Source organism: Macaca fascicularis, chromosome 1 (assembly GCF_037993035.2).
Source record: "Macaca fascicularis isolate 582-1 chromosome 1, T2T-MFA8v1.1".
In the NCBI taxonomy this organism is placed as follows: domain Eukaryota; kingdom Metazoa; phylum Chordata; class Mammalia; order Primates; family Cercopithecidae; genus Macaca; species Macaca fascicularis.
In genome coordinates this window covers 169,262,126-169,284,306 of record NC_088375.1, presented here as the reverse complement: position 1 = coordinate 169,284,306, position 22,181 = coordinate 169,262,126, and the positions used below count along the sequence as shown (strand labels likewise).

Below are 22,181 nucleotides of genomic sequence, written 5' to 3'. Positions count from 1 at the left end.
ATGCAAATATTCTATACCCCCAGAGGAAGTAGAAAGAACACCAAATCTAGAGTTAAAGACCTGGATTTGAATCCCAGGACTAACACTTAACTATCTGTGTAACATTAGTGAAAAATCTTCTCAGTTGTAAAATGGGGATCATACTTACATATTAGCATTGTTGCAAAGACTAAATTTTGAGCTCTTGTCTTGTGGTATTGGGCAGTTTCAGCTATTGGAGAGTGCCCCTAGTTTAACATAAATTGATATTTTAAATGTACTAAGTATGGTAAGAAGGGATGAGGCTAGTTAACAAATAAATCCTGCTCTTAAAACCGAGGTAGGATATATGGCTTAATATGTTTTCAGCTAAGACTTCATTGGCATAATGCTCTCCTAACATCTGCTGGGCAGCAGATTAGCCTTGTGTAGCAGCAATGGTATCAACTGTGGTTCATCCAGCAGATAAGTCCAGACTACTCCTTTGTCCACAAAGATAGGAAATTCTTGGAGTCCACTGTTAGCCCTGCATGAAGTGACAATTCTTTGACATTTAGTGAGTGAACTCATGGGACAAATAAATATATTTTCCCATTGTTTTCTAGGTGCCACCTTTGACCCATTTGGAGCACCTTCCAAACCATCAGGTCAGGATTTGCTGGGTTCTTTTCTGAACACATCCAGTGCTTCCAGTGACCCGTTCCTCCAGCCCACAAGAAGTCCTTCGCCCACAGTACATGGTAAGGAAATATTTTATATTGTATTCAGTGGAACATAGTTTTCTGCAAGATGTCAGTAAATGCTCATATATAAAAGCACCCTGTGGGTGCTTTTTTGGGTAAAAGCTTCCTCACACATCTCTGTTTTTGAAATTAACAACTCACCTTAACATATCAAAAGCTCTGGGCTGTCTTACAGGACAGAAACCTGCTTAAGTTTGTTTAGCTCTGCTTTCCTGTTTGACTATGGTATCCTTTTTTGCATTAGAGCTACCTGGACAGAATCATAAATGACCCTTGATTGTAGGACATATAATTATTTTATATACCAATAAGAAAGAAAACACTGCCACTATGAAATGACTGGAAGATACTTCTTGGTTAGAGAAATCTTTGAAATGTGGAAAAATATGTCCTAAATCAATAAAATATGTTAGTAGTCCACAAAATTGGTATTCCAAAGAACAAAGTTTGGGATATGGTAGCCTCTAGTTACGTGTGGCTGTTGATGACTCGAAATGTGGGTGATCTGATTTGAGATGCACTCCAAGTATAAAATATATACCAGATTTCAAAACTTAGTACATAAAAAGCATGTGAAGCATCTGATCGATATTTTTATATTGATCATTTATTAACATAATATTTTGAACATACTGGGTTAAACTATATTATTAAAAATAATTTCAATAGTGTCTTTTTACTTTTTAAAACGTGACTGCTAGGAAATATAAAATTACATATGTGGCCCAAATTATATTTCTATGTTAGAGACTTAGGTTGTATAGAAAGAATAATAATCACATCCATTTATAAAAGTGGGTCACTTAGGTAACATTGATTAAAACCGGAGCTCTGCAGTGAGGGATAAATAGCTTTGAGCCAGAGAGTTGTAGCTCATTCCTGATGTTGAAGTCTAGTGAACATTATGGGCCACAACCTAGAAAGTGATGTATTGTTGAAGGCATCCTGAGCTTTCTTGGAGAATGCAGTCCAGTTATCAGTTGACTTCGGGAAACCATGCCAATACAAAAGGAAGATGACTTTTGCAACACTGGTGAAACTGAAACTTGACTAAAAAAGAGTCCAGGAGCAACTTTTATGGTTCATTTCCAACTAGTCTTTAATTTCAAACTATTTGAAGTGTGTCCACAAGACGATATACAAGGAATTCCCCTCTCACCTATGAGTCATGCTCACTTGAGAGAGTCTCCTGATTGGATGTTGACTATCTGTAGGAGAAAAGATGCAGGAATGTAGAGTTGGTTTTGCTCAGTCATTTAAAATGTTAAGTCATGTCATTGCTCTGCTCAAAATGCCTCCCCATTTCACTCAGCATGAAAACCAAAGTCCTTGAAATGGCCTGTGTAGGCTCTGCATGCTCTAGCATCCCAGTGCCTGTGACCTCATTTCCTATTCTCCCCCACTTTGCTCTCTGCATTCCAGCTCTACTGGCCTCTTTGCTGTTGCACTGGCTGTTTCCTCTGCCTCATACTCTTCCCCAGGCATCTCCGTGGCTAAGTCCCTCACTTCCTTCAAGTCTTTGCTCAAATGTCCCCTTCTCAATGGAGTCTATTCTGATTCTTCCATTTCAAATCACAACTCATCTCCCAACCCTACTCTACATTCCCCTTTCTGTTTTACTTAGTAACTTCCAGTATACGCAGTAATTAACTTATGTGTGACTTTTTTTTTTTTTTGGTCATCTATCTGTCTCCATTAGAACATGAATTCCACAAAGGCAGGGAATTTTGTTTTGTTCCCTAATACATCCGTAGTGCCTAAAAGAAGTACTGGCAGCCGGGTGCCGTGGCTCAGGCCTGTAATCCCAGCACTTTGGGAGGCCAAGGCGGGCAAATCACGAGGTCAGGAGATAGAAACCATCCCGGCTAACACGGTGAAACCCTGTCTCTACTAAAAACACAAAAAATTAGCCGGGCGTGGTGGCAGGCGCCTGTAGTCCCAGCTACTCGGGAGGCTGAGGCAGGAGAAAGGCATGAACCCGGGAGGCGGAGCTTGCAGTGAGCCGAGATCGTTCCACCGCACTCCAGCCTGGGCGACAGAGCAAGACTCCATCTCAAAAAAAAAAAAAAAAAAAAAAAGAAAAAAGAAAAAAGAAGTACTGGCACATGGTAGGTGCTATCTTTCCAATATTAAATATAAAATAAATTAACTCATCTTTTCTCATCCAAGTTTCTTTGATGCACAGTGCTGGTGTCTATAAGGCTATACATTTTCCTGATTTTAATACTTTGAAATTATTGTTTTAATAAGAGTACTACCCTTTGTGTCCCATGAACGTGGGTGTTCATACTTGGCAGCTTGGCAGTTTTGGATCTAGTTTTCTGTTTCTGATGAGCTCATTAGAACATGATGTTTATCACCCAGTTTAGGCCAGTTAGCACTCCTTTGTTTTGTGGTTACATTTCTCATTTTGGCCTGTATTGTGCTAGCAAGTGGAAAGAATTTTCTCCTCTCCTTGTTGGGAAAGCAATGATCATTTCACTGTTACTGAATCAATTCATCATCTTCATATAAGATAGAATATAGGTGACACTCAGATGTCTGCTTTGGGAGGTCAGATTGCCCACCTCCAAATCCTCAGGGTGTTTCCCCCAGGTTTCTACAAAGCATTGCAAATCTCTTGTGAAAATTAAAAGAAAAATACTACCTTTGGGCTCAACAAATATTTATTGAACATCTATTCTGAAGAGAATAATCACTTGGGACATGGTGTTGGAAGAACAAATAAATAATCATAATAAAAGGCAAAATAGAGACTAAAATATTAGGTAATTATCTTTTTTAAAAAATATATTCCTGTCTCTCTAACAGACCTTAAGTTTCTTGAGGATAGATAATGCATCTTTTAGTCTCTGTCCCTTGGTGTGGTGCCTTGCATGTGGTAGGTAGTCATAAGGGTTTGTAGGTTTGATTAGCAATAAATTCTGATACCTCCTTCTACATCTTAATTGGTTGTAAGACTAAGATGAGAGCTTAAAGGAAATCAGATAGAACATATTAGCAAAACCGTCTAACTTCCACCTCAGTGGAATGGGTTATTGTGTAAAAAGAGAAGGGAAAAATATAAAAGAAAGAATTATTATTGCTGATAATGGCATATCCTTTTTAACTTAATGATGGGAAGGTGCTAGATGTCTTGGTTGGTACTAAGTAAACAAAACAAGGACATAAAAGATTTGGAATGATAATCTTGATGCCTTCTGGTGGTGATGGGGTGTGTGTGTGTGTGTGTGTGTGTGTGTGTGTGTGTTTTACATCCCAGTTGCAATGTCAGTTTAGTATTTGCATTTTAATCATTAATTTGTGTGGGCAAAACCTAGAGGTGCCTCAGAAAGAAGTTCTTCATCATGGCATCTTGTTTCCTATATAGATTTTATAGATGTCTAAAAAACTTACTACGCACGTGTATTCCTCTATTACACCTGATTCATTTTAGCCAAATATTTCTTTTAAATTATATGTTTGGAACTTTGAGGGGGGTCAGAATGATTTATTTTGAAGCTGTAGTGAGTTTGTTTTGAGTACCATAGACACATCCCTGACAACCAGCATAGTGATGGTGTATAGCCAGTGCCCAATACATGTTCTGCATGACTCATGGTTCTCAATTCATGTCACAGCAGAGGAAAAAACAAAATGTCAGTTTTAAGTGGATTATGCCTCTATACTTGTTAGTACTTAGCAAAGGTAAACTGAGTTTAAGGTGTTTTCCCCCTCTGTTCTTATTGCACACTGACTCTGTGTTAAGTTTACAGGTGGGACACACGCACATAAGATAGTTCTTTCTTGCCTTCGAGGGACTCACAGTCGAATGGAGACAGACACATGCTCAGCTATAACTCAAGGTGTTTGGATATGGAGGTAAAACCAAAGTGAGACAAAGAAGGAGCAGAGACAAATAATATGTAGTTTCCGTCAAGCCTCATGTGAACAACCATAGGTGAAGGTAGAACATATCGAGTGTTGCAGAGTGTAGCAAGAACTTGGAAGCACGAGTGGATTTCTTGGGATCTTGCTGGGGCCATGCAGGCTTCAGGGATGGATCGGCATTATCCTATGTGAATTCAAAAAGTGGGTTCTGAGCTCTCTTGTTCTCATTCTTTTTCTTCTCCCCATTTGTAGCTTCTAGTACGCCTGCTGTGAATATTCAGCCAGATGTTTCTGGAGGTTGGGACTGGCATGCTAAACCAGGTAAAGGTCAGCAGGTTATTTCCTGTACACATTTATATAATTGCAAAAGCATAATCCTTACCCAAGATGAAGTGAGTACTCAGAGAGTATTGTGGCCTACCTGTGTAATTTGTGTTACTTTTTCCTAAAGATTCTTATTCTGGAAGAGCTTTTCCCAATGCACTTGATGACGTGATAGTGCTACTTATCATACACCATTTAACTTTTCTGAGTTTCTTTTGCTGGATGTCTGTCTTGACAATAGAATCAGACAGATATAAATATATATCAAACTCTATCACTTAGAAACTCTTGGATTTTTTGGCAAGTCTGAGCTTCAGTTTTCTTATCTGAACAATGGGGATAATAATTTTGGTCCCACACAGTTGTGTAAGTTTAAATTTAAAAAACTTGTATAAGAATTTCTGGTATAGTGTAGATGCTGACAAATGTGAATATTCTTCCTTCTTTACAAAGTACTTATTTCAGAGTGAGATTTGTCTGTGATCAATAAGGTCTCCTCCTTATGATCACTATGGCATTTATGGAGCTGTGTTACATGACTGCTTCTGACGTTGAACAAGTTAAGTGCACGCGTGCACATACGAACACATACACAATGGGCTTATCACAACAACTTTCTTTTTTTTTTTTTTTTTTTTTTTTTTTTTTTTTTTGAGACGGAGTCTTGCTCTGCCGCCCAGGCTGGAGTGCAGTGACTGGATCGCAGCTCACTGCAAGCTCCGCCTCCCGGGTTCACGCCATTCTCCTGCCTCAGCCTCCCGAGTAGCTGGGACTACAGGCGCCCGCCACCTCGCCCGGCTAGTTTTTCGTATTTTTCAGTAGAGACGGGGTTTCACCGTGTTAGCCAGGATGGTCTCGATCTCCTGACCTCGCGATCCGCCTGTCTCGGCCTCCCAAAGTGCTGGGATTACAGGCTTGAGCCACCGCGCCCGGCCACAACAACTTTCTGAAGCAGTTGCTGCTTCCTTTTTTTTTTTATTGTAGCAACCCCCTCCCCACAACATAACATTTACCCTGCCAATAATTTCCAAGTGTAAAATGCAGTATTATCAGCTACATGCACTTTGTTGTGCAACAGATCCCCAGAACGAACCCACCTCACCACTGACCCTCCCGCATAACTGAAACTCTACACTCACTAAATAACTCCCTATCTCTGCCTCCGCCACCCCTGGCAACCACCCTTCTACGTGAGTTTGACTACTTTAGATACTTCCTATAAGTAGAATCATACAGCATTTGACTTCTGTGGCTGGCTTATTTCACTTAGTATAATATCCTCAAGGTTCATCTGTGTTGTACCATGTGACAGGATTTGCTTCTGTTTTTAATTTTTAAAAAGTTTTTGGCTGGGGCGTGGTAGCTCACACCTGTAATCCCAGCACTTTGGGAGGCTGAGATGGGAGGATCCCTTAAGGCCAGGAGTTCATGACCAGTCTGGGCAACATGGCAAAACCCCATCTCTACAAAAATACAAAAATAGTCAGGGGTGGTGGTGTGTGCCTATAGTCCCAGCTACTTGGGAGGCTGAGATGGGAGAATTACTTGAGCCAAGGAAGTTGAGGCTGCAGTGAGCCGAGATCACACCACTGCACTCCAGCCTGGGTGACAGAGTGAGAACCCTGTCTCAAAAAAAGATTTTTCTTTAAATTGACAGATAAAATTGTATGTATTTGTCGTATACAATATGAGGTTTTGAAGTACACATACACAGTGATATGGTTTAACGTAGCTAATTAACAAAAGCGTTACCTTTACGTGGTTATATTTTTGTGGTGAGAACATTTAACATCCATTCTCTTTGAATTTTTCAAGAATGTAGTAGATTATCATTAACTGGAGTCACTATGCTGTACAATGGATCTCTTGACTTATTCCTTCTATCTAGCTGTAATAATATATCCTTTAACCAATGCCTCCTCATCCCTGCCCTACGTCCAACCACCCCAGCACCTGCTAACCACCATTCTACTCTTTATTTCTATGAGACCAACTTTTTTAGCTTCCATATACGAATGAGAACATACAGTATTTGTCTTTCTGTGCCTGGCTTATTTCATGTAACATAATGCTGTCTAGGTTTATCCATGTCATCTCAAATGACAGGAATTTCTCCTTTTTATGGCTCAATAGTTTTCTATTGTGTGTATACCACATTTTATTTATCCATTCATCCATTAATGGGTACTTAGGTTGATTCCATATCTTGGCTGTTGTGAATAGTGCTACAATAAGCATGGGAGTGCAGATATCTCTTTGACATACTGACTTGATTTCCTTCGGATATATACCCAGTAGCAGGATTGATAAATCACATGGTAGTTCTATTTTTAATATTTTAAGGAACCTCCAAATTGTTTCCCATAATGGCTGTACTAATTTACATTCCCACTAACTGTGTTCTTTTTTCTCTACATCCTTGCCAACAAGTTTTTTGTTTTTGTATAACAGCAATTCTTATAGGAGTGAGGTGATATGTCATTTTGGTTTTGATGTGCATTTATATGATGATTGGTGATGTTAGTATTTTTTATACATCTGTTGGTTTTATACATCTGTTGGTTTTCTTCTGGTTTTCATCTTTATGTTTTCTTCTGGTAATTTCATAGTTTTGGGTCTTGTATTTAAATGTTTAATGGAATTTGAGCTGATTTTTGTATATGGTGAAAAATAAGTCTTTTTACCCTGTTGCCTTCTTATTCTGTTGATTGTTACCTTCCCTGCACAGAAGTTTTTAGCCTGATAATTGTCCCATTTGTTATTCTTTTGTTGCCTGTGCCATTGGTTTCATATTATTTCTCTTTTTTAAAACTAATGGTAAAATGGTGAAGCTCAAAGATGTTAAGCAAGATTCCCAAGGTCACTCAGGAATTGGCAAAGCTGGAATCCAGATCCAGACCTAACTTCAAATCCTACAGGAAAGAGTGAAGTCAGGTGACATGAGGACCTGGAAATAAAACAAACACTGGATATAATAGTTCACACTTGTGGCTTGGAAACAGCATTTGTCTTTTCTGTGTTCTGTCCTTGTTCAAGGTCACCATTCACCCAGGTCAGGGAAACAGGGTCTAGCAACTTCTTAGACATTTTCAAACCCTGTCCTAATTTGCCTAGGAGACAAAATGAACAGTAACTCTGGAATTCTGAATTTCAGAATTCAGCCTCAAACAACTAACTCATTTTCAATGACCTTATTTCCTTTTCAGGAGGCTTTGGAATGGGAAGCAAGTCAGCTGCCACCAGCCCAACCGGATCCTCGCATGGTACTCCCACCCATCAAAACAAACCCCAGACTCTGGATCCTTTTGCCGACCTTGGGACGCTAGGTACAAACTCAGAAGATCGAGCTACAAATAACATTTATTTATGGCTACAAAGCCTCAAATCTCAGTCTTTGGTGTTATAGCAAGCTGGTCTTGTCGCCTGGAACCTCAAATAGTGTGTATTCTTAATCTATCCTCTGAAACCTGAGATAGGCTTTTTAAAAAAAGAAAGTGAGAATCAGATATGGGATTCAAAATCATCTTTATTGATTCATTTCTCCAGTGCCTAATTCTGGATGTGTAGTATGAATAAAGTTAGAGCTTTCAGGGGCTCATGGCAGCAGAGTTTGGCTGTGCAAAAGTAACGTGTAGGGAAATGGTATGAGACAGGGCTGGTCAGATGGATTTGTGCCACATAATGGCAACCTTGCAGAACACTTACTGTGATGCTGTGGTGTTACCTGTGAGATCTTCACACCGTTCCCCTTCTCTCCATTAACTGTGGTGCTCTCTGGTCAATTTGTAAAATTCTATACAGAAAATAGACTCAAGTATCGTATTTCCAGAATATTTTCACCATATGTTAATAGATGTCACAGGGTAAGTGTTCTGAGAGCAAGTGAGATTGGGAAACACTGGTTTCAGTGGATTTTGATTACCACTAAGAGGGTCACAGTGTCCAGAGTTCTCAAACTGATTTCACCAAGGAACCTGTTTTCAAGGAGGGGTTCATTGGAGTACTGTGTCCTGAAATATTTTCTTCCTCCTTTTTCTTTCCTCCTCTAGGGCAGTGCAGATTTGTTAAATAAGGATGGGGTAGCCCTGACACAAAGGTTTATCTTGGCCATATTGATAGTCCCTGATCTCAGGAAGCCCTCCTGAGGCATTTAGAGCCAGATGGAGGGAATGTGAGCCTGGCTACCACTGTTGTCTGTAACTTGTGTCAGCATCTTTATCTTCCATTCTGTACTATTTAGATGTTTTTCCCTTCTAAGAACTCTCAAAATTCTTTTATGCAGACATTTTCTTCTCCACCTTTCTTTGTATCTTACAGAAAATTTCAAATTTTAAAGTAATATTACTACATCAGATGAAATTTTACTTCAATAAAATCTCATTTGTTATTGATTTTTAATGCATTTATTCATCCAACAAATATTTATGAAAGTGCCTTCTAGGTGCTAGGACTGTTTTGGTAAAAAAAAAAATAGCACAAAAATCCCAAAACTCCTGCCTTAATAAAACTTACATTATAGAAGGAGAATCAAATAATAAATTAACAAATATATAATATAATGTCAAATAATGAAAATGATAAAAATAACAGTTAATAGTTATTGGAGCCTTACTATGTGCCAGACACTACTTGAAGTGCTTCACATATATCATTTCATTTAATCTTCATAATCTTTTGAAGTGGTGACTGTTATAATCCTCATTTTACAGATGAGGAAACAGGGACACAACAGATTAAGTAACATGCACAAATCACAAGCTTTCAACACCAAGAAGTCTAGCTCTGGAGCTTGCACTCATAAAAGGTTTAGAGGTTGATGTAGCTGAGTGTGGGAAGGAGTATCAGGTCAGTTCATCCAGTCAATGATTTTCTACCCTTGAACATTAATTCCCTCATTTCACAAGTATTTTTGAGTACTTACTACGTGGTAGGCATTCAGGATGTAATAAAGAATCAAGGCAGATGACATTCCTGTTCTTTGAAACTTACACTACAGTGGGAGGAAGAAACTTTAATTGAATGTAAAATATCCACTACTGTAGGGGCTACACAAGATGGAGCATTTTTTAAAAAGCTCCCCAGGTAATTCTAATGCACAATCAAGGTTGAGAACCACTGCTGTAGCTTTTAATGAGGATTGCAGTGGTCTCTGGATTTAGCTACCACTTTGTTTTTCTGTCAGTTATCTGCTTCAATTGCATTAACAATTAGACTTGCTGAGCATAGGGAGAAAAGATTCTAGAAGGGTGGACATCAGAGAGTCCTGCAATGTTGATGAGCCCCGTGAGTGTGGGGTCAGCGTCTGCTTTTTCACCACTGTATCTGCAGCCTGGCATCTAGAGGATGCTCGATAGTGGTTCCTAAATGAATGAATAACTGACAGGATGGTAGGCATATGGCAAGGTTTTCTTCATTCTTTAGGCTTTTCCATATTTACCAAATTTTAAAATAAAAAGCATATATGTTCAGAACAAAGTAAGCTTCCTTAAATATAAAATGAAACCCCAGTATAGAATGAATACCAAGTCTTAGGTGTATGTTCCTGTGCTCTTGGCAGGAAGGCTCTGGGACATAGGAAGAGGGACTTCATGCTGCTAGTTATGGAATGAGTGGGGCAATGCCAACTTTGAAGACAAGCCCTGTCATTACATTTTCCTATCACCAAGTATTTATTGAGCCCTGAAGATGTATTAGGCATGTGCTTATTAGCATATGAGCTTACATTATTTTATAATATATAACACCTCTTTGTTTGCTTAATTGTGGAATACTTTCATGTAGTTGTTGTGTCTTTACAGTATACCTGTGATACAGACATAGTTTTGATTAAACAGATGAAGAAACTGAGGCTCAAAGGGGTGCGATTTTTTTACCCAGCTTTAGAAGAGAGATATAGAAAGATTCTCTGTGTCCTGTTTTCAGCGATATTCTTAGTGCCCAGCATAGTACATCACACTTGGTAATGCTCACCAAATAGGGGTGAATTAGTGTATATATGTATGAATGAATGAAGAACAAATGCAAGAATGAATGATAGAGCTGAGACTGAAACTCAGATTGACGATAAGTCCAGTGATCATGACACATTTCCAGTAGGGAAGGAAAGTGGAGTCCCAGGATCAGAATAGGGAAAGTATCTATAGAAAGAAGGGATAGTAAGGGATGAGTTATAGTGAAAGGCTCAGCAATTAGGAGAGGAATTAAGGATTACTGGGTGCAGTAAACGAACCTGATATTTGGAGGTAGGATGTACATAGTCTAATCCCAGCTCCATAATTAGCTGTGTGATCATGAGCATATCAGGAAACCTCTCTGAGCCTTAATTTCCTTATCTTTAAAGTGGGGCCAGTGATACTACTTACCTCCTAAGAGTGCTGTGTAGATCTGAGCAGTAATGCACATAAGCACATTTTGTTAACTCTAAAGAGCTATATAAGTATTAGTTATTTTATTGTTGTTCCTTTAGACTTATTACATGAAAGGGTCTTTGGGGATCATCACATTTCAGCTTCTCATTTTACCTCTTTAAATGCAAGTCACAGCTGGTTTTCATATTTTGGACATAACCCAGCTTGTATGCAGTGAGTGCTTAAAAGTTTGGAGATTATGCAATCACGATTCTACTTAAATTCCTGGCACAAAATAACATCATTTTTAAAGCTTGAATAAGATCGTTTGTTCTGTTTAAAGTTATCAGAATGTTGACTATTTTTTCTTTCCTTGAATGAAATGCAAGTAGTATGAAATTAAAACCTACTTGTGAAATTTCAAAACGTCTTTATTTACTCTTGGGCACTAACCATGCTTTATAACAAAAAGTGATTAATCCTAATAATTGAAGTTTAAGTAGCACCTTAATGAGTGGACTTACTCTGTTTTATTCCCCATTCTTGTCATTTAGTAGTTTTTTAAAACATTTTATTCTAGTGAAGAAGTAGAATCTGCTTAGAAGATGGAAGGGTGGGGAAGGATGGCACAGTGGGAAGAGCCAGGGTTCTTTTGACTTGGAGGCAAAGATCCAGAATCAAGTGTCAGCTCAGCCACTTGCTGTGTGCCTCTGAGAAAATCACTTAACTGCTCTGACCTGCAGTTTGTTCATCTGAAGGAAAAATGAGGCCATTAAAACATACCTAAAAGTGTCGTTGTGGGGATTAAGGAAATAATATGTATGCCTGTAATTCCTTTATCTATATTAGGAAGATTACTTATGCTATCAGTCAAGGGAATGGCTACTAAAGCCACTGCAAACAATATCTGAAGACACAAGAGTTAGAGGCCACTCAATATAGTTTTACCTTCTTCATCCCTTTTTCTTTAGGTAGTTCTTCATTTGCCAGCAAGCCCACCACACCAACTGGATTGGGTGGAGGATTCCCACCTCTCAGCTCGCCACAGAAGGCATCTCCTCAGCCTATGGGTGGCGGGTGGCAGCAGGGAGGTGCCTACAACTGGCAGCAGCCACAGCCTAAGCCTCAGCCCAGCATGCCCCACTCCTCTCCCCAGAACCGACCCAACTACAATGTGAGCTTCTCGGCCATGCCTGGGGGCCAGAACGAACGTGGGAAAGGATCAAGTAATTTGGGTAAGGATGATGGTATGGGACCTAGCTATAGGGCAGCCTGTCTGTGTTGTCATACTGCCTGAATATGTATGTCTGAAGGTGACAGTAGTTTCTGGATAGTTTCAATTCAGTAGTTTCTGAGGAAATCTTACAGTTGTAGAGACACGACATGATCCCTACCCCCAACGCTGTACCTGGAGCCTCCTGGGTTGACTATGCTTCTAAGTTTTATACCATTTTGTGACTGTGGGCTCACTTGTCCATTTCTCTCCACACTGGAACCACATGGAGGGCAGGGACTGTGTCTTAGTTGCCATGGTATCATTAGCACCTAGCATAATGCTTGGCATAGGGTAGGCACTAAATGAATGTTGAAGGGATGTGAGTGGAGAGGTGGATGGATCTTAAAGCTGTTATTCCTTTGGAAGAGGAGGTAGAAGAAAAAGTTGGGGAATCTTTCAAGCACATTGGTCATATTTGCCCTTTGGTCCCAATTGGAGGACTGTATGTGTCTTGGAACACTTGGTCTTTCTTATGCTCTGTTTGGTGGATTCCTGAGATCAGTGGGGTACCTATAATGGTGCCAACACCTGAGGCTGGAGGATACCTTGGATAGGATCTTGACAATGAGTGAAAAGTAATATTTTTGCATAGGAGGGATGGTTAGATTTGAGTTTATTAAAAGCCTATTTTGGTACATTTTATATTTCAGTTGATTTTGTCAGACTCTGCAATGAAGTACGTAGGAACATGGTGAGGGAACAGGCCTTTCTCTCTATGGAACATGGAAAGGCAATTCTTCTGTTCTTCCTGGTAGCTGTAGCTAACATTTATTGAGTCCTTACTGTATGCCAGGTGCTATCCTAAGCATTTTTCATGTACAGTCATCCCCCTTTATGTGTGGTTTTGTCCTTTGCAATTTCAGTTATCTGAGATCAACTGCAGTCTGAAAATATTAAATGGAAAATTCCAGGAGTAAGCAATTCATTCATTTTAAATTGTGCACTATTATGAGCAGCGTGATGAAACCTCACACCATCTTACTCCATCCTGTCTAGGATGTGAAGCATCCCTCTGTCCAGCACATCTATGTTGTGTTCTCTAGCCTCCCATTAGTCACTTAGTAGCCATCTCGGTTATCAGATCAAAGAAAGTACTGTATATATAGGGTCCGGTAATATCTGTGGTTTTTAGGTGTCCACTGCAGGCCTTGGAACATACCCCCTGTGAATAAGTCGGGGGACTCCCATATTATTTCTTATAATCTTCAAAACCAACCACATATCATAGGTGGGGAACCTGTGACACAGATCGATGAAGTAATTTCCTAAGTTTATACAGCTTATAAGTGACAGAGTCAGGATTTGAACCCTGGCAGTTTGGCTCCAGAACCCCTGCCCTTTATTGCTACATTCTACTGGCTAGAACACAAGTGCTTCTCACAACACCAACATGTTAGGAATTCAGTTGTTGGGGGTATGTAACATCATGTTTGTTCTTGACTACCAGGGATATTTCCTGGACAGTTCCATAGAGTCATGTCAATTCCCCTCCATTTTTGAGTAGATAGATGTGGGGTGAGTGATTTCAATCAGCAAATACTTACGGAGCATCTTCAGTGTAGAAAACGTTGAGGATGCAGCAGTAAACGAAACAAAATCCCTAGTTTCAGAGCACTTACATTTCAGTGTGTGCAAGTGCAGGTGTGTGTATGTTTTACAGTATAGAGATAGCAAATGGTTTTCAACTCAACCAACTGATTTTGGTTGATTTGAATTGACTGTATGGACTGATGTTTTGGTTTTATTTTGTTTTAACAAGCATTTAGATAGCCAGGCACTGTTCTAAGCATTTTAAATGTCAACTAATTCATTTTCACAACAACTCCATAAGGTAAGTAATATTCCTAACACCATCCCCATTTTATGGATTAGGAAATTGAGGAATAGAGATAGTAAGTAACTTGCCTAGGTCACATCACTATTAAGTGGCAGAGTTAGAATTCAAACCTGGGGAGCTGGGGTCCAAATTCTTTGTTCCTAGCCACCATGCTTGGCTGCCTGTCCAACCAAATTGAGAAAGAGTATGAGGATACAACAGATTTGGAAAGAAAGAGCAAAGTGACTGACTAAAATATCAACAGAATAGGGGCAGGAAAGTGGTAGCATGCATGGATTTCAACTACCAAAACCCAGATCCCAGTGCCAACACTGATATGAGTTAGTTATAATCTGGAGGGATAATGAGTATCCTCATCTAAAGAGAAGGTACAGTGGAGATGGAATTTGATTTGGCTTCATGAACCAACCTCCAGTTTTAACCTTGCCACATATATGTTAAATGATTCTGGACAGATTCATTTTCATCATCTGTAAAATGGATGCAAGAGTCTCTTACCCTACTCACAGGGTAAGCAAGCATGAGGGTTAAGGGACTGAATGCATATTAAAAACATCTTGAAGACCCCAGATGCTGTGAGATAATGATACAGCGTTATGTTTAAGAATGAAAACTATTAATGATTTTCAAACATTATATTGCAGAAGGGAAACAAAAAGCAGCTGATTTTGAAGACCTACTCTCTGGTCAAGGTTTCAATGCTCACAAAGACAAAAAGGGGCCTCGGACAATAGCTGAGATGAGAAAGGAGGAAATGGCTAAGGAAATGGATCCTGAGAAATTAAAGGTGAGTGAGGCCCCTGACACAGCTTGATTATCCTATATGACAAAGTCATGTGATAAAGTCATGTATATGGAGCTATCAGCACGAGACTAACCTATTGTCTTAGTCCATTCAGGCTGCTATAACAAAATACCATAAATGGGGTAGCTTATAAACAACAGGATTTTTTTTTTTCTCATAGTTATGAAGGCTGGAAGTCTAAGATCAAGGTGCCAGCCATTTTGGTGTCTGGTGAGGGCCATCTTCCTGGTTCATGGATGCTGGTCTTTTCCCTGTGTCCTCATAGGCAGAAGAAAGAGGTCTTGCTCAGGCCTCTTTCATAAGGGCACTAATCCCATTTACAAGAAATGTGTCTCATGAACTAATCACCTCCCAGTAGGAAGCCCTAACCTCCTAATACCATCACCTCAGGAATTAGAATTTCAGTATAGGAATTTTGGGGGACACATACATTCAGACCATATCACCTATAGAAGGCATGGTATTAGATTTCTGGTGGCTACTCTATTTGGTCTTTGCAGTTGTGATTTGAGTACAGCTGTTCCCTTTAAAAGCAAAGTAGCTGTGAGGAGGTTGCACACACTGTTTAATTTCTTTAATAAAATAAATGTTATTCCATGGTATGGCAATACAGATTTCTTTTGTTTGCCTGTTCAGATGAGCAGCAGCACTTTTTAAGAGGTGATTTTGTTATTCAAATGGCATTCACATTCTAAACATGAGTCATTAGACTTTGCTGGTAAGAAGAATGCATTGTTTATGTTTTCTGTTTCTGCCTTGAGAGCTTTTTTATTAAACCAGATTGACTGAAGCCCCCAGGATCTTTTCTCTACTGATAGAGAAATATTTACGTATCTGAGACTTACCAATTCCTGCAACATTAGACCTGGAGGTTTGGAAGGTAGGGGAGAGAAAGGCTGAGGGAAGTGTGGCTCCCGTCTTCCCCATTGTCTCCCTCTACTTTTAACCCAAGCAGTTCTCCTTTTATCTCTTTTTGATTCTGGAGGTCTAGGTAAAATTAGATTTGAGGATTTTCCTTAAATCAAATCAACATTCTTTTTTCCTCAAATCAACATACTGTTTTAGTATGTTTCAGCATTGTTGTTGTTGTTTTTTTTAAGTTTGCAAATCAGCAAATCTAATCCCTTTGTTTCACAGCTGAAGAAAAACCACATAACTTCACAGATGAAGATGTTGTATGGACAGGCGGATGCAGATTAGCTGGGAAACAGAGGGTGGTTATGTTGATGAGTGGTATGAGGTCTGGAAGAGTTTGTAAAGATCAAGAGAATTGGAATGTTCTTCACAGATGGAGAGGTTGAGTTCCTATGTGACAAAATACTAAATATGCTGACACTATAACAAACTGAAAGAGGAGGATGTAATCTGTCTTTGTATTAAGGCATCTGCAAAACCAGTACTTGAACGGCAAGTCAATCTTAACACATTCTGAAAACATATAGCACTGTTCTGTATAGTTTCCTGACAGATTTGTTGCAGATGTATATAATATACATCTAATATAACTTAGATTCTTTGACACATTTTTTAGTACAATGTAGGATCTTTCATTTGCATGTTTTTCACTCCACCCAATGTCACAGGGGCTTAATATTTCTCCCAAAAACTTTGTGTTTTATCTCAAAAACCTTTGTTCATTAGGCAAACTTAGGCGGTTTCCTATAAAAGAAAGCTGTTTATTTCACTTAAGCCATGTTTGATTATTTAATTGGTACAGGGTATGTAATTGTTTGGGAGAGTAGCTGTCATTAACATGACTGAACCATTCATCCAGCAACACTCACTTAGCCGAACTCCTGTTAGGTACTCAATGCTGATACAGTTTTATGATCCCTCTGACTTAATCACCTCATTTGTTCAAACTGTGAATGTTCATAGTTCAAATAAATGACTAAATGGATCAATTAATGTAACAAGCCTTTTTGAGCTCTTCTGCACCAGGTTTATTATTTGGTTCTGAGATACAGTGATATATAAGAAATAATACTTTTCCTCAAACAGTTCTGCCTAATGGAAGGGAAAGACAAACACACAATTACAATAAAGTGTGGCACATATTATGGTAAAAACGTGTTTAAGGTAGAGTAGCCCAGAGAAGTTTGGCGCTTTTTTTTTTTTTTTTTTTTTTTTTTGAGACGGAGTCTGGCTCTCTCACCCAGGCTGGAGTGCAGTGGCCGGATCTCAGCTCACTGCAAGCTCCGCCTCCCGGGTTCACGCCATTCTCCTGCCTCAGCCTCCCGAGTGGCTGGGACTACAGGCGCCCGCCACCTCGCCCGGCTAGTTTTTTGTATTTTTTAGTAGAGATGGGGTTTCACCGTGTTAACCAGGATGGTCTCGATCTCCCGACCTCGTGATCCGCCCGTCTCGGCCTCCCAAAGTGCTGGGATTACAGGCTTGAGCCACCGCGCCCGGCCAGTTTGGCGCTTTTTTAACGGTTACTTATTTAGTGCAGTATCTACCCTCATGGAGTTTATGTTGAGTGTAACTCTGAGGGTAGGGATGGGAGAGAAAGGAAATCAAACTTGCAAAGTCTAACAGTGTGAAATTCCTCAGCAGGCTTTTGAAGGATGATAGAGTTAACCAGGAAGACAAGGTAGGAGGTTAAGGAGGAGAAGCATTTCAGGTGGAAGAAACAGCCTGGATTATACAGGTTGCCCTAAGTGTTTTGATGTTGCTGGAGCAGAAGGGGTTTCTAGAGTCCCAGTGGAAACCTTCTGAAGTAGTAATTAAGCATTTGAGTTTCTTAATTCCCTTCGTGTTTACAGATTCTGGAATGGATTGAAGGTAAAGAAAGAAATATCAGAGCCCTTCTCTCCACGATGCATACTGTGCTGTGGGCTGGGGAGACCAAGTGGAAACCAGTTGGCATGGCAGACCTGGTAACACCAGAGCAGGTGAAGAAGGTGTACAGGAAGGCTGTCCTGGTGGTGCACCCAGATAAAGTGGGTATAACCTGCCCTGTTGTGTAACTTGTCAGGTCCTTGCTTCATTATCTTATGTGTTTTACTTTAAATGTGCTGGTTGATATGACCTATTTTTAATAAAATTAAGTCTATGGGCTAAAATCAGATATTTAAACAAATAGTTACATTTTATGAAATGAGAAAGAAGATATCAAACTATATATTACAGGGGCTTATTTAGAGAGAGTAAGATTTACCCAGGGATTAATTTTTAGGGCTCAGAAGTAAATTGTGGCTGAGTACAGTGGCGTATGCCTGTAATTCCAGCACTTTGGGAGGCTGGGGTAGGCAAATTGCTTGAGCCCTCAAGTTTGAGACCAGCCTGGGCAACATGAAAAAACCCCGTCCCTACAAAAAAAATACAAAAATTAGCTGGTGTGGTGGCATGAGCCTGTAGTCTCAGCCACTCGGGAAGCTGAGGTAGGAGGATCACTTGAGCTTGGGTGATCAAGGCTGCAGTGAGCTGAGATCACTCCACTGTACTCCAGCCTGGGCAACAGAGTGAGACCCCGTCTCCAAAAAAAGAAAAGAAAAGAAAAAGTAAATTGTATCCTGACTTACAATAGTAAGGACAGGCTAAGAGCTGGACAGAAGAAAACTTCTTTCCTTTAGAGATAAAACAGTATGGTTAGCTAGGACAGTAATGGAAAAGCTTTAGAATGTAGTTGGTAAAATTTGTGAGAATCAATAAAATATTCAAAATGGAATTAAATTTGCCACTGTCTTGATTATCACTATATTGATTATGTCAGTTTATGTCTTCATTGAAGTATATATACATCTAAGGCTCTACCTTGTCAGAAACTTCAACTAACTCATGGCCAAATGAAATCATCGTATAATACATAGAAACATTCAGAAAGAAGTGAGTCATCTTGCTGTCACATAGACTATACCGGTCATATGACATGAAGCTATGATCGAAGTGCCACTTGGGAACACAGGCTTGAATTTGATGCATTTGATTTTCATCTCTCCACATTTTTTTTGTACTAGTCTGGAAAGAAGAATTAATGAGAAGCAGTGGTAGTGCTTGAATTTTGATGAATCAAAAGAGAAGGAGAAACAAGAGCCCAGAAAAATCCACAAACTGTATGCCCCATTATGACTCTCAAAGAACGTTTTAGAAACGGGAAAATGGGAGTTAAAAACAGTCAATGGAGATGGGCTCTCAAGAACCTTTGTCATTTGGCAGATACTTCTGGAGAACAGAGATACATCTTTTGCTGCCCGATAAGCTCTCTGTTGTCTGCTTCTTGACGGATTACTACTACCCCTGTGCATTTCTAGGGGGAGGGCATTATGGGGAAGTTATAGTAATTTGGGTCAGATATAGTAGATTAGGCTGAAAAGTAGAAATGGCCAAATAGAAAAACATTTCAATTACTTAGAGTCCATATATTGGCAGTGAAAAATTCAATATCAGTAACATTTTGGTCTGTGGTATCTAATATGTGTTTTTGTTTTCTCTGCAGGCTACTGGGCAACCCTATGAGCAATACGCAAAGATGATTTTCATGGAGCTCAATGATGCCTGGTCTGAATTTGAAAACCAAGGCCAAAAGCCCTTATATTAATTCAGGAGCTTTTCCATCCCTGCTGCAGACCTGTGCTAATGCTTAGTGTGTGTCACAATTCTGAGGTTTTCGCAGATGAACCAAAAACTCCAGTAACGTGTTTTCAGTACTAAACCGTTAAGTTACTCATGAATTAATTTCTCATGGATAAGGGATATGGATGTTTGGTTTCTCAAAGTTCCCACCATAAAAGATCCAAAGCATGAGAGGAACTTCTAGTCAGATGACCTTGCAGAACCACTGCATTCCTCCCTGCCGTGTGGGGAGCCCACTCAGCATTCTACCTGGGGAAATGGAAAACAGAGGCCACCACCCATGAAGGCATAACACCCATCACATTGTCTGAGAATAGGATTAATGAGCAACAGTTATGATAATAGAGTTATATGATGGTTTAATGGTTCCTAGATTTTTCTTGGAAAGATATAATTTGAGCAGTGGCTTTATGCAGACTCAAAGAACAAGACCAAGTATTTTTTTTTTAAGTAAAAATTTACTAAGGGCTTTAGCATAATACTGTAAATGTCTTTTGGTCAAGAGGACTAACAAATATAAAGGAACTTGAATTGTGGGGAGTGAAAATAGTCCAGTGATTAAACTACAGTCCAGTGATTACCACCAACTTTCTGACTAAGCTAAAAATGAATGAAAATGCTGGCTAAAGAAAAGAGGGACTCTGAAGATGCCGACATCTTTATTCCTGGTTAGGAAGGTGGGCTGTTACCCTCTTTCCCTTTAGAAAACTGTGATTAATTAAATAAAATGTCTTACTACTATAACAACTCTAAACCTGGTTTAAATGAAACATCTAGTTTTGCTGTAAGGCTTAATGCTCTTCTTTTGTTTAGCCAAGAAAACATTCTTAGCTGGAAACAGGTGGTAAAGTAGTTTGGCCTGTTCACAATTTATCAGGGCCAATATCTAGTATGGACTCAGTGTTCTCTAGGTTTGTGAGCGGTTGTGGTAAGAGAATAGAAGGCAACACTGAATAGGAGTTATGAGAATGGCACGATCACAGTGAGAGAGCTGCACTCACCTGCAGACCCAGTCAGATGGCTTGTCAGTATCTGCTCTGAGGAACCAGGTCCCACCTCCCCACAAGGCAAATCTAGACCCATTGGATTATTACAGTGGACTTTATTGTTTTAAAAGTAGTTGGGGGTCCACAGGAACAACATTCATACAGGGACATTTGTGAAAGCAAAGCAAGAATGAAAGCTTTCCAGATCTTAGACTGGCTGGATTAGATCAGTGTGTTGGCTGGTTCTCATTTTAAGGGGTAAGCAGTTTGCTGTTCTGTGACTTTAGTAGATCTCTTTTGTGTGCACATATACAATGTGCATTATACATACATATATATATGCGCAAAGCAGATGGGCAAAAAGATTTTCATGCTAATCTTCAAAGGTTCATGCTCAATGTTGTGAAAAGCTTTTAAAAGTTGTTTTGAAAAGACAATCATTTTTTGTTTTTGTTTTAATTTTCTCGTGGCAAGCTATACCGGAAAAGCGGCATGTCAAAAATACTTTAGGTTCTGCATAGATCTCTTTCTCTTTCTCTTTTTTTTGTTTGTTTGTTTGTTTGTTAAAGTTCATTATTTATTTTACCTTTTACTGACAATGTGAAACTCAAAGAAAATGTTCTCTTTTTAAATATACAGTCATAAACTGTTCAAGGTAACCATAACAAACTAGATGTTATTTATTAACGTATTATAAAATAATGTTTGATCCAGTATGTGCTTGTCCTATTTAAAATCGGAATGTGAGACATGTTGCTGTGACCTGTTTTTTTTTCCTCATTCACATTTGTAGATATTGTGTGAACTACAGTATACAATAACAATTAAAAGGATATTCTGTGGATGTCACATATTTTGAAATGATAGAACTACATTAGCTTTGTATCATGTTTGGATAATTCATCAATGTTCACAGTTTAAAACATCATTAAACATTATGTAATTAGCAATGAGAAAGAATCTTACTTAACTTAAATTTGGGGATTTCTCCTCACATCTCTTTTCCGGATACATTATAATTCTGGAACCCTATTTATCTCAAAACTCTTAATATATGCAGACCAACAGGTTTTTGCATTCCTTTTAAATAGCTGGTTGTGACAAAGCTTGTTGTTGATCAGATTCACTGTTTCATCATATTTATTGTAATATATTTTTTGTTTTGTAAATATGTTACAACAAAATGTGATTGGTCTAAAATATTTGTAATGTATATTAAAAGGTTCAAAAATATTTGGAAATCCAAGTTATTTGGGTACTTGTAGGAATACAGTGATGAGCTTGAATGCCACCTTCTGACATGATTTACTTTTAAGGAAAGTTATGAGGAGAGAATACGAAAAGCATGCACCAAAATGTCATCTGACAGGATTTCTGGATTTATACTTAATCCCTCCTGCCCCAGCACGCACACACACACACACACACACACACACACA

At 39.1% G+C, this 22,181-nt stretch overlaps 1 protein-coding gene across 12 annotated transcripts in view; it reads left to right on the top strand.

Moving 5' to 3' along the window:
* The window catches only part of DNAJC6 (DnaJ heat shock protein family (Hsp40) member C6), a 157,775-nt gene extending 135,802 nt beyond the window's left edge, over positions 1 to 21,973 (top strand). For all 12 annotated transcript variants that reach the window (XM_005543155.5, XM_005543151.5, XM_065521053.2 and 9 more), the window contains 7 exons: positions 585 to 719; positions 4,845 to 4,913; positions 8,123 to 8,242; positions 12,235 to 12,498; positions 15,021 to 15,163; positions 17,947 to 18,123; positions 19,620 to 21,973. In XM_005543155.5, the coding sequence (XP_005543212.2) occupies positions 585 to 719; positions 4,845 to 4,913; positions 8,123 to 8,242; positions 12,235 to 12,498; positions 15,021 to 15,163; positions 17,947 to 18,123; positions 19,620 to 19,721 (1,010 nt within the window). In that variant the 3' untranslated portion in view covers positions 19,722 to 21,973. The remainder of the gene's footprint in view (positions 1 to 584; positions 720 to 4,844; positions 4,914 to 8,122; positions 8,243 to 12,234; positions 12,499 to 15,020; positions 15,164 to 17,946; positions 18,124 to 19,619) is intronic.
* The last annotated feature ends 208 nt before the right edge of the window (positions 21,974 to 22,181 follow it).